The sequence below is a fragment of the Cryptomeria japonica genome, chromosome 2, assembly GCF_030272615.1.
Source record: "Cryptomeria japonica chromosome 2, Sugi_1.0, whole genome shotgun sequence".
Taxonomy (NCBI): Eukaryota; Viridiplantae; Streptophyta; class Pinopsida; order Cupressales; family Cupressaceae; genus Cryptomeria; species Cryptomeria japonica.
Window position 1 is genome coordinate 543217546 of NC_081406.1, and position 13648 is coordinate 543231193.

General features: G+C 32.7%; 1 protein-coding gene across 2 annotated transcripts; it reads right to left on the minus strand.

Annotated features, from left to right (window-relative positions):
• Positions 1 to 7610: 7610 nt before the first annotated feature.
• Positions 7611 to 12485, minus strand: LOC131052338 (rac-like GTP-binding protein 5). 2 transcript variants are annotated; one of them, XM_057986978.2, is made up of 9 exons: positions 12326 to 12485; positions 11640 to 11711; positions 11333 to 11480; positions 10914 to 11001; positions 10256 to 10365; positions 10031 to 10094; positions 9828 to 9892; positions 8454 to 8519; positions 7611 to 8238 (listed from the first exon to the last, which is right to left on the minus strand). In XM_057986978.2, the coding sequence occupies exons 3-9, from the start codon at positions 11429 to 11431 to the stop codon at positions 8140 to 8142; spliced, it is 591 nt and encodes a 196-aa protein (XP_057842961.1). In that variant the 5' UTR covers positions 11432 to 11480; positions 11640 to 11711; positions 12326 to 12485; the 3' UTR covers positions 7611 to 8139. The 2 variants fall into 2 exon arrangements, with proteins under 2 accessions (XP_057842961.1, XP_057842962.1); XM_057986979.2 differs by lacking the exon at positions 12326 to 12485 and having other exon boundaries at positions 11640 to 12096.
• Between the last annotated feature and the right edge of the window lie 1163 nt (positions 12486 to 13648).

Sequence of the window (13648 nt, forward strand, 5' to 3'; positions counted from 1 at the left end):
AAACTAAAAAAAAAAAAAAAGGGTCAATTTTGTTGGGTTAATTAAGGTGGGTTATCACAGTACATATACTTCTAGGAAGTCAATAGGAAATGTCAATTTTGCATCCATCTAATATATTGACCACTTACTCTAGGATGAAATGTTAGTACTTTTTTTTTTGTGTCCAATGATCTACTATAGTAAATAATTCATTGTAGTGAAACTCTAGGTTGCTATTGAAAACCCTTTGCAAGCCTTGTTTTATGCTTTCACATGTTTCCTTCTACATTAAATTTAGTTTTATAAACCCACCTTACTCCTATCAGATTTTTCCTTTTGGAAGATCCATGAAATCCAACATTTAATTCTTCTCTATTGTATAAATCTTTTCATCCATTGCTTGTGCCTAATTTTTATCTTTAATTGCTTCTTCAAATTATAATAGATCAATTGCTTGTGAAAGCAAGGAAAAAAGAGAAAGTAAAACAACAATGTGCTCACCTCTATTTTCATTAAATATATCCCTCAAACTTATTAGTTTTTATTTCTTTAGACTTTCCAATGTTAGATTTAACATATCAATCGAAGTATATCTTGAAGGATTTGGACTTGATGGTCTTACACCTAGAATGACTTGTAAAATGTGTTAGAGTAGGTTTACTTTGTGGTATTGGTTGCTCATTTGATGGAATTCTTGGCTACATGCATGAGGATAACCTTATAATTGATGAAGGTGTCACTTGTGAACCACCTTGTTGAGCTTGAGAAAGCATGCAAGGAGATAAAAAAAGAGAGATTACCTAGACTAGAATCAATACTTGTCTATGGTATTAAGGTAAAGCTGCAAAACTACTCATTTTTTCCTTCAAACTTCCATCCCATCCTCATTGTATCCTACAAAGATTTTTTTTCCCCTTGTTATTAATTTTTTTTTAATTCATCTAGGAAATGTTAAAATGCCACACATCCAAACACTCTTATATGGGCAGTGATTTTCTTCCTTGTGCTTTGTGCTTCCTTTGGAATCATTTTTTTGACACTCTTGGTTGGGCATCTATTTATTATGTATACTACACATGCTACAACCTCTACCAAATACTGATTTTGCAAATGTTTGGACTTCAACATACTCCTGGCTATTTCCATGATTGTTATATTCTTCATTTCTACTATGATATCATTGTATTAATGTATATGTCTTACAATAAACTACTTTTGGATTCTATGATCCTCACAAAAGTGTAGAATTTTTTTGAGATATATTTCCCACTATCTATTCTTAGAATTTTGATTTAGTGTATGCTTTTCTTCTCTACTAAGACTTCAAATTTGCACAAAATCCAAAAACCATTAGACATATGATTCAACAAATATACTAATATCTTCTTTATATAGCCACCAATGAATGCCAAAAAAATAAAATCATCTACCAATTGAAGCCATATGCATTAGTCTATACAAATTAGAGTGAACATTATCAAATGGCGTCTTTGCCTTTAACTAACTTGTGTGTTAGACATGACTCTCCATGTTACTTTCCAAAATTGCACCTTTCACATACTCTCATCTATTTTTTATCAATGGCAAAACTTTTAACATGGTTTTCATGTGTAAAAAAAATCTAGACCTCCAAAATTCTAGTGCCAAAATCACAAATGTCAATGTCAAATCTCATTTTTTTTTTTTTTTAACTAAAATGTTGCATAAATGATATCTTATTGAGTTGAATATGAGATTGCTACTTTTTTTTAGTTTCCTATAACCACTTGAGATCTCCCTAAGGGGTGAGCTTGGAAAAATTCTAGATACAACTCTAGTTTCAACCTTGAAGGAGATATCCTATTGTTAGTCAATCTCCTTCTCTTAGTCATTTCAACTTTGAAATTTGCTATTTGCTATTAGTTGATTTTTAAGAAATTAGTCCAAAATTATACACATTGTTTAAAATACTTCATACCCCTTTTAAACAAGATATCCAATACTCATCAAGTTACACTTTAAATCTAAAGCACAGTATGGCATCTGCATAAAAATGGAAACCACTTTTTGGTTCAAATATATATAATGTAGTCACATAATAATAATCACATTATAATAATGCACTTGCATTTTATTAATAAAAAAAAAAATGTGTTCACAAAATATGAATGTTATAATGCACTCATATTATAACTTCCTTTGGAAACTACCAATTTGGTTGGACTTGTGTGTTAATGTTCAAAAACATGTTTTTTTAAAACATATGAAAATAACTAAATGTCAAGGTGCTATTTATTCAATTTGCACATTTTTCAATATTGATAAAAGAATGTCACAATAAAATTAAGATCTCTCTTACCTTTCTAACCATATAAGTTTATTCTATGTTTTGAATACATTAAAGATTTTATCTTCATTTTTTTTTGGCTAATGTCTTCATTTTTTTGCCAAAAATCCACATATAGTATTTTTTTGTGTAATACTTTTATCTGTTCATCCAAATTTACAATAAATATTTTTATATTCTAGATTCTATTCAATACACATTCAAAAAAATTGACTTCCGTTGAATTTTTGAAAAAAAATAAAATGTCTCCACTTTGAAAATTAGTTAAAAAAATCATATTTGTTAAAAAATAACGAAAAAATCAAGCATAAACTACCTGATGTTTGCTAATTTTTCACTAAAATGATTTGTGATAATTTTTAAAAGTTAATATTTTAGGGGAAGCACACTGGATGTTATGTTATATTTTTCTATAAAAAAAAAACACTTTGTGTGCTCCCCCTATTTGAAAATTTTAATCTCCACTTTTCTACAAAATAGTAGTTTATAAACTAAATTCAAAAATTATGAATTTTGTTCTTATCAAATCTTCAAAATTTGAGTGTGGTTGTATTTAATTTCTCACCTACTCTCACTTTTTATTGATTTTAGAAACCTAGAGAGCAATCTACATGCTAGTAAACTTCAATCTATTAAATTAAAAATATTATAAAGAGTAATCATAATTTCCATAGCATATCCATATAATGGAATAAATAAATATGAAAATCTAGTATTGTGAATTTACCATACACACATTTTACATTCATATGTATCCATTATACATACATCATAAAGTTTTAAAAAAAATGAGAGCATGACATGTACTTTTACATACATATATAGTGTAGTCTAAACTCTAAAACCATCAATGTGCATAAAAATAAAGTAATGTATACAAAATTAAGCATGACAAGATATGAGGAAAGACTAGCTTCATCGAAATAAATCTATTATGTGTCAATGCCAAGTTGGGGTATAAATGTTCCACAATGGGAGATATAAGAATGGAAATACAATCATCTCTAAATATCCTCGTGCAAGAGGGAAAGTTAAATATATGAGAACAAAATCAAAGGAGTTGCAAGAATGTTTGAGTATAATCCCAATCCCTTAGTTGTTGAGGACCCCTACTCCTATCCCATGCAACCTTTGTTTGTGTGGGAGTCGTCTCCCTTTGCACAAATCACTAAGAAGGGATATGTACCTTAACTTGTGAATGTGATGATGTATGATGTTGAGAATACCTCCTACTTCAATTAGCTCTCTTGCAATCCTTTTTTTGTTCAAAGATCAACAACCTACATTTGTAATGCAAGGAACTTGCCACTAGCATGACAAACATGAGCAAACACATCTATGTGACAACGAAAAATAAAATAAGTGTGCATCCACCAAAAGATCATCTCTCATCCTCATGAGAATGTCAAAGGTATCCATAAGTGTTTTCCTAATTAGGACCCTCCATTTATTTGTAGTGTCTACATCACCAAGGGAAAAGCAAAGAGAAATGTCAAGTTCATGTCAAAGGTATAATTGATAAACATTCCAAGTAATATTAACAACTTGAAATTGGATATTAAAGAGTAGTGAAGGCAAAAAAGCAAAAGAAAACTACTTATGATGATTTCTTGGATACCAAGAGGGATCACCTACTCTTATATGATGCTCTATCAATTGTATAAAGGAGATAACTTGTTGGTGCCAACTATGCTAGTGCCTCTCTCTCTCCCTCTCCCTATCCTACCTCATACATTAAAAATTATACTTATTATCCTTATTATCCCCCTCATTTAATTCACCCTCCATAATGGCTAAGTTAACTAATGGTCTTGGTAGCATGGTTGTCACCTCTACCTTGGTGCATATGCCCTTGCCTACCCTCATCACTATACAACCCTCACAGTTGAAACTCCTATAGTAAGGGGATGCCACCAAATGGTCCCTTGCTAAATTTTTGTAGACTCACAAATTGATTTGTAATATATAATAGATAGAGGCAAGTTTGTAAGTGGAACTTCCCTACAATATTGTAGAATTTCATAAAATAAGATGGATCTCTATTCCCTTTCTCCTGTTTATTAAAAGGCTCTTTCCTCTAGAAAAGGTATAAACAACATCAGTTTGTGTGCCACCATATAGGTGATTCCAATGAGGTAGCACAAGTATATTCATGCATTCCCAATCATAGAATACATCCTTTTGTCCATGTTCTTCATAAATTTGAACTGATTTCTTGATTGAGATGCACTTGAATAATACTTTTTTCATGTTTATTTTTTAGGTTGAGTAAGTGACATGAGCTCATGTTTAAAGTAGTATTTCTTATGCTCCACACCAAGAGTATTCTTATTTTGTATGTCACTTTTTATATAACTTTATGCTACACATGACTTTTTCTTTTAGTTTTGCAAGTCTAGATGTGAAACATCAACCAAGGTACGTTTACGTAAGTGTTGAGGTTCCACATGCATATTTAGGGTAGCAACATTGACTCATTCATGGAGATTGCTTACTTGAAGTACAAATATTTAAGTGCCAAAAATAAACAACCATACATGAAAAGTTCAATGATGACCTATTGGCCTAACACACAACCGATGTGGCATGAATAAAAGCATCCTCTTAATTAATCCAAGCTTGGTGGAAGTAGTAAGTCTACCTATATGGTTCCTTTGCCTTTTATTTTACCTTGGAATTACTTTTTTATTATTCGATTATTGATAAAACTATTCCCTTTAACCCATGTCAATTATGCAACTACCTTAGTAATTGTATTATTAGCAAAATCAATGATTTTGTCTTTTTGCATGATTATTTTGCAATTTGTTTGGCTCTAAAACTCTTATTCAATTTATCTTAGGTTATGCTTAGACTAGGAAAAATCTCAATTACATTGGCTAATTGTGGATCTCGCTTTATTTAGAGTTTGGCAAAAGATTTTAGAAGGCCCTTTTGGTAATTTCTTTAGAAAAGACAATTGCTTTTGCCTTTCACCAATAATGAACAACACTAGGTACAATATCTATTTTTTGAAGTCAAATCAAAATTTCAAACTTTGGCAAGCTTCTTATAATGTTTAATGTTGTCCAACATAGTCAGATAGCCTCTAGACTCTTTTAATCAACCATATTGTCAATAGCACAACCCAAAATGGTTTCCAAGTTGTTTAGTTTCCAAACTTCCTTTCACTTTTTGTGTTTGGTATTTTTCACCTTGCTTCCATTATAAAAGGAGTGTGTGTAATGCAAAGGAGGAGAATGATACCATGTTGGGTTCTTAAAGAGAATCTTGTCAACAATTAGAATCAACTTCACATCTAAGATAATCTCTTCTTTGAAGTATGAGGTTTCATTCTTTTAATCTTAGAATAGTTTGTTTCTTGCAATGGTTTCAAGTAGAGAATTGCTATTTAAGTATTTTGTTGATATGGGATTTTAACATTCACTTGTAGATCCAAGATTTAGATTAGTTTTGTTTTTTTGATTTAGATAAATTTATTTTGTTGCTATTTCATTGTTCAAACAACATTATTCTATCTCAAGGATTCACTAAACTAGGCACATATAGTTAATAAACAACCACCTTCAAACAAACAAGCATGAAATAGACAACACATGCAATTATTTTTCAATGTCATTCAAGAAACAATAAATTGTAATATTTATTCTTATCTTGTAAAAAAATATTTCAAACAAAAACAAATTAAAGAAAAGATTCAAGCAAATTCATTATTGATTTACTTTCAAAATCATTTCATAGTTGTCGATTTTAGTGTTGATTTAACACTCTCATAATTAGTGTAATTCATTCAAGTTGCATGGAATCGTTCAATAATATACATAACGAACAAAAAGATTAGTTGCATTCACATTGTTTTAGTATCTGACGTTATGTTAGTTATCATTTATTTGCAAATAAAAAATACACAAACATAAATTAAATATAATTTCTTTGCTTTAACATTGTTCATCTTTTCACTTAGTTCTATTTGTAATTATTATTTTGTATACAATTATTATCTTGTTTGAAAAATGCTGACAAAATGGAACGAAAAAAAACTAACCCTGGACATTTTTGACCAAAGAAATTCGATTTAAAGCTTGTAAAATGCAACTACTTAACTAAAATTCGTGGTTGACCACGTTTTTATCTGCTGTAAATCGTACGAAAATTTGGCCTAAAATCGGCAGAAAGGAACTGGCTTGATCAATTCAATTTCTCTCGCGTTTTTTCAGCCAATTTATCTGGCATAGGCAGGTATTTATCGGAAGAAATCACGATAAATTAGAGATCTTCAGTTTGCAACTCAGACTGGCAAAGATTTATGCTTAAACAATGATAATGTCGCAAACTGTCATTGCTCCACATGTGATCATTACGATTTATGGAGATACAGACGCCTTTGGGCGGTAGCGTGAGATCAGTTATTTTGTACAATTTGTTTTATGCATGCTTCCAGCAGGTCACCGTACCATTAGGGCACTTTTTTGCTTTATCTAGTCTAGAAAGGATCACCGCCCCATTATGAATACCTTTTTGAGTTTGTGTATTTCTGAACTTTTTACTGTAGCCGTGACCTATAGTCATAATGGCTATCGGATTATAGAAAAAAAATGTTGGGCATCTCAATTCTCTTAAAAATTTCACTTTTACCTGGCCAAAAATGGCACTCCCAGATGTCAATGACAGGCATCAATAACTTTTAACCAAATAATTTGTTTGAATGAATAAAATCGGGATTCAGTTAAGCCAATACACAGTTGATCCAGAAAACAATTTGCAATCAACAGCATGGACTGTAGAAATCTGATGAATCTAATTAAGTGAATCTTAGGAGTTACCCAATTTGAAAATTTAATCCATAACTAATGAAAGTCAAGAATGCACTGGAACATTTTATTTTAGTTTGGTATATTTTTAGATTTGAGTAAAGTTTTATCTTCATCAACATTTTGGATCATATTTAATTACCCACTTTAATTCCTTCATCAACATTTCCATCATATTTCAGGATCCACATTTGTTTCTTCATCAACATTTTATTTCGATGCAACCTTCTAAAAACAAAGTTCAAACTTGCCCTGACCTTATTTCATGAAAATTTCAGTAAGTAGCCCTTGCAATGTAAAGTATAAAGACCTCATCCAACTCCAAGCTTCCTTGCCATTTCATCTAAACTACCAAATCATGAAAGTATGAAGACCCTGATTGTGAACCAGGATCAGGGTCGTATGGCCATGTACTAATACAATTTACTGTTACTAACACAAGCACAAAGCAAATCATTCTGAGATTTAACTGTAAAATATCTTCAGTGATCAACTTAAAATAAAAAATCAGACTTCACTTTCAAGAAGGCTTGCTTTATACATATATGCAACTTGTTTCCAGGCACGGTTAGGCAATACAATTTACAGCTAATTTCAAGTTTGCACATTTGAGCAATATATCAGGGGCTCTTCATTGGAATATTACAAAAACTCACATGATCTTCAGGGTCATGGACACTTCTTTTCTTGTAATAAGTCATTAAGCTTATAGCTTCAGCTGCTTAAAGAAAATAGTTAGAATCTTCCAGTTGAAGTATAGCAATGGCAGTTATAGCAAGACGAATACAAGAAGTCAATCACCTGAAAAAATGAAAAGGATTAAAAAACCTGGATAGGGCAGATATTTTTAAACAACAGTGGAACACTGAAAGGCTTTCCAAGAAGTAACTAGGATTATGAATCTATTTCTCTACAATTCTAAAGTGTCTGGAATAATTCTGACAAGACACTTGCAAAGAGAAAAACATATGTCAGCCTTCTAGTTAGTGAAGTGTTAGGAAAAGTTCCACAGATCAAGATCCCTCAAAGAATGGAGCATTGTTTGTGTTTTTTTCTACGCTTTTTCTGCTTGGGTGGCTGAAGAACCACTTTAATTGCAGCATCAAAAACAGCCTTCACATTCTGCAACCACAATCAACAATGACACTAAATATTAACAAATTGAAATAGCCCAAGATACCGAATGAACGAAACTACCAATCCCAAATAAAAAAATAAGACATTCATGCATTGCTTACTAAATGAGCTACAGAAACAAATGTAGTACTAGCATATATGTATAAATAAATGACAGCTATGTTAACGTACGCATGAAATTTCCACATCTTTAGAGATACCTGTTGTGTTTTGGAACTGCATTCAATATATGCTGCAGCTCCAATTTGCTTCTTCAACTCTTCACCCTGTAAATTAACGAAGAAAGGTAAACTTGGTATTGGCCAGAAATTTTACACCATGTACTGCAAATTAAATTTAAATAAAAATCATTAATATCCTTTAAACATATATAGCAATACACATGTAGCTAAAGCCTACATGAGACCAGTAAATATTCTGATGCCCTATGCAACTTGTCTATCACTTTGTTGGGGCAATTTACGGTCATCACACTTACCTAAAGAAAAGGAAAATCTCTAAATGAGTTATCAGTCTCAAGTGACTTTTGCACTTTGAGGCTCCATAGATAGCAATACACTAGTAGCTAAAGCCTTCATAAAACCAGTAAATGTTCTGATGTCCTATGCAACTTGTCTACCACTTTTTGGGGCACTTTACAGTCATCACACTTACCTAAAGAAAGGAAAATCTCTAAATGTGTTATTAGTCTCAAGTGACCTTTGCACTTGGAGGCTCCATAAATAGCAATACACTGGTAGCTAAATCCTTTATGAAACAAGTGAATATATTGGAGGCTCCATAAATAGCAATACACTGGTAGCTAAATCCTTTATGAAACAAGTGAATATTCGGAAGTCCTGTGCAACTTGTCTACCACTTTGATGGGGCACTTTACAGTCATCACACTTACCTAAAGAAAAGGAAACTGTTTAAATGAGTTATTAGTCTCAAGTGACCTTTACACTTTGAGGCTCCATACATAGCAATACACTAGTAGCTAAAGCCTTCATGAAACCAATAAATATTCTGATGTCCTATGCAAATTGTCTACCACTTTGGTGGGGCACTTTAAACAGAGTATTTTTTAGTGGCAAATTTTTGTCAATTTGCAAATAGTCAGGATCGGGGATTTTGAAATTGGCAAATATGACGATCGAAGGTCTATCTCCCATTCGCCAAATTTTTATGTGTTTTGGGCCATAGGCAAGGTGTTTTGCCATCATCTTTTGGGGGCCAGCCATACTTTTTAATTTTTTTCGCCAACAGCTTAGAAAGTTCCAAAGCTTTAAAGTCATCACACCTTACCTAAGAAAAGGAAAATCTCTAAATGAATTATTAGTCTCAAATGACCTTTGCACTTTGAGGATCCATGTATAGCAATACAGTAGTAGCTAAAGCTTTCATGAAAACAGTAAATATTCTGATGTCCTATGCAACTTGTCTACCACTTTGTTGGGGCACTTTACAGTCATCACTTACCTAAAGAAAAGAAATATCTCTTAATGAGTTATTAATATCAAGAAACCTTTGCACTTTAAGGCTCCGTATGAAAAGCAAAATTCCTTCAAATCAGTGCAAGAAAAACCACTTACTTGAGCAGTAGTTATTGGAAATGCACCAGGGTGGTCTAAAAAGAACTGTTTATCATCACGCAAATCTGTGGAAACATATGGGTTTTCAGAGGGAAAAAAGTCACAATTACAATAATAAAAACTAGAGACATGTAAACTGCTAGAATAAAAAGCTTAAAAATACACATTGACTAACTGCAAAAAAATGATAGGTTATGGCCCACCTAATTTGGTTCCAACAAGAATGATCGGCACAGTTGGTGCATAATGTCTCAATTCTGGAATCCACTGCCATGAGGAAAAAAAAAATAGCATTAAGATAGAGAAGAAAGTCTATGAAAGCTTAATTCCTAACCTGAGCAAAGCACACAAACTAAATCTGATATTCCCACTATCAATGTTAAGAGTCTAAGACAATAAAGAAACAAAACTGAAACCTTGGGAATTACCTTCTTTGCTATATTCTCATAACTAGCTCTGCTGATCAGAGAAAAGGCAAGAAGAAATACATCCGCACCTCTGTAACTGAGGGGCCTCAACCTGTTGTAGTCTTCTTGGCCTGCACTTAAATCCAGTTTCTAACTTTTTGAACATTCTCATAAGCAGAAACTTTACAGTACCAAGAGGAGGAGCCATGGGTATAACACAAGAAAAATAACGGACTCCAAAAGTGATGACAAGAGATTTGTTTCAGCTATCATACCAAAAGTTGGATATAAAGGTTTTGGCAAAAGAGTTAAATACAGCAAAATTTGATCCAAAACTACATAGAATGAATTTTACAACCTCCGTTCTCGCATTTTTTTGCTCTTAGCCCAACCAACTTTCTTATGTTCACTTACACTGCACTTGGCCTAAGGAAGGGTGAATAGCATTTGTTCAATATGGATGACAAGATCAAAGTGTACGTAAATACAAACCCCAATGCTAATGACAGACTGCAGTCCGGTGCAATAGACGGGGGAAATTCGATTTATCATATCTATAGTTGCATAGACAGAGATCAAATAACCAAATTATACAAACAGCACAGATAAAAATGCAGGGGAAATGGATCACAAAACATAAATTTCTGCAGACATGTGAAAAATATGGAAGAGCGTTTACCTGCAGTGTCCCACAATCCTAAGTTCACCGTATTACCATCAACAACCACATTTGCACTGAAATTGTCAAACACCGTTGGTACATAGTCCTGATTAAACCAAAACATCCACAACACACCTTCATTCACCATCCCAAACCAAAAAAAGGAAATATTTATGATTACAGTAATAAAATCCAACAAGCAGCCTGAATTCAGTGATAATGTAACAGATCAGAAGCTTTAGTCATTCTTTCATGGATATAAGAGCATATTAGTTTATGGCGGCACTGTATACCTCAGACTGATGCTCTGATTCGTCTCAATATAAACCCTTAACCCTAAGCTGCTATTTGTTTTTCAAAGAACATTAATCTCATTTAAAGACCCATTTACGGAAGATATCTGATTTCAAAAGAGGGATTCCATTTATCGAACTTACAGTTGGAAAAGTATTGCTTGTATAGGAAATGAGCATGCATGTTTTCCCCACAGCTCCATCACCCACGGTCACACACTTGATGAATCTGGAAGTGCTCATGTCATCAAACCCAATCTTCTAAATCACTCAACTACCAAAAAACGAGCCCCTGTTTCGCAACAAGCCAAGTCCCCCATTAAACTAATCCGATTCAACCTGAGCAATGAATAAATAAAACTCGGCAAGCACCGTACAATAAACTCATCAAGCTGATCCAAAGGTATGACTGTTACAATATGAAATGCAGATGAACAGTGACAATAAGTACCTCAATGCCTGTTTCTTTGAACGTGGGTATAAATATCCTTGAAAGAAAAGCTTTGAAAGATGCACCCAGACTCTGTTTCACCAGATTGGAAACTATGATTGATTGATCCAGAAAAAAACTAACCAAGAATTGAAGGCAAACAAAAAAATGGGCAAGCCAGAGCCTGACAACAAAAGGTTAAATGCCCAGAGGTGAGAGGAGCATGAACAACTCAGTTAGAACAAGTCAAAATTTATCGATGCAGTAAATGATGAGCACTAATAGTTCCTTTATTGTCGTTAACAGGCTGTATTTTTGAAAGGGGAAGCCAGCAAAGGACAGTGAGGATGGTTTTCTTATATTAATTGCCTAAAAGACTGGAAAGTCTTCCAATTTGACTTTCTTTGTATTCTTTCTGTTTGGGTTCAATTCGGGATATCTGAGGAAAATGGAGGAAATGCCCCGACCATAGCCTACTAGAAAAAAATTATATATATTAAACATAAATAGAAATCCAATACCTATCACGGGTATATACAAGATCAAATTTTGAAATGGGTGGCACTCTTTTCAAAGTGCAAAGAGCTATGCAGAACAGTAACTCCGACGTTTTGAAAGTGGGTTCTCCTCCACCATTGGGGCTGCCAATCTTTTCAAATAACAGCTATAAAAAAACGCTTCAATGTTTTAAAGCAGACATTCAATACCTGAGGGATGTGCCATCAATTGTTTAATTGCTCAAAACTAGGCAGGGCGGCCACAATCGGATGAATCTCATTCCTGACATTGAAGGGAATCAAATCCTGTATTTTTAACTGCCTAAATTTTGATAGCTAGTAATTACCCTACGCATTCATGCAAAGGCTATGCACAACTTTTGATAACTTCAATTAATGTGCACGCTCATGTAAAGGGTGTGTGCCTTTAACTTATGCTTATTTAATGTGGAGAGCCTAGCTATGGTTATTTAATGTGGAGAGCCTAGCTTCCACAATTTCAAATTTTAAAAAAAAATTATTTTTTATTTTCACATAATTAATATTTGATGAGATTTATAAAGTGAATTCTTATGTTGGGTTGAAAGAGGGGGCTTCAAAATCTATTTTTTTGAATTGCAATTTTTTAAAAAATAGCAGCCCCTATTTTTTTAGGATTGCAGATTTGAGCAAGTGGAAAAGGTGGGGGGCTAACAATTGGACACAGCTCTTTTGGTGGTTCCAAAACTACAGTACACCGTTCACGCACATTATACACCATTGATTTTGCATGTCAATAACACAGTGTACGAATTGATGATTTTGGAGCCAAAATAGCTACGCCCACTAACAATTGCCCCCACAAATAAGCTTTTATTTTTTATTAATATTTATTTACTAGGTGAATGAGTAAATTGAATAAGCTAAATAACAGAATGCATGAGACCACCAGCTTCTATAAATTTTGGAGCTTAAACTTTGGGACCACCAGCTTCCATAAATTTTGGAGCTTAAACTTTTAAGCCTAAAAATTCACAGGACCACGACAAAGCTTAAACTTTTAAGCCTAAAAATTCACAGGACCACAACTTTCATAAATTTTGGAGCTTAAATTTTTAAGCCTAAAAATTCACAGGACCACAACAAAGCTTAAACTTTTAAGCCTAAAAATTCATAGGACCACAACTTTCATAAATTTCAGAGCTTAAATTTTTAAGCCTGAACTGCACTTAATTTTTTGTGGGACCACCTACTTAAAATAATCTTAAACTAGCATACCTATCTTTAAAGGAATATAGGTAAAGTACATCAAAGATGTCATATTTGTTCATGATTTCACTTAAAAAATATTATATTATTAAATTTTTATATTTGTATGAAATTATATTATTATTATTATTATTGTTATTGTTATTGTTATTATTATATTCATTCTTATGCTTAACATTGAGAAAAAAAGTAGATTTTATGTAGTGACACTTTCAATCCCTCATAATTAATAATATCATTTCTAATCTATTATTATACTACTCTTTTATAGACTATTTGATATCG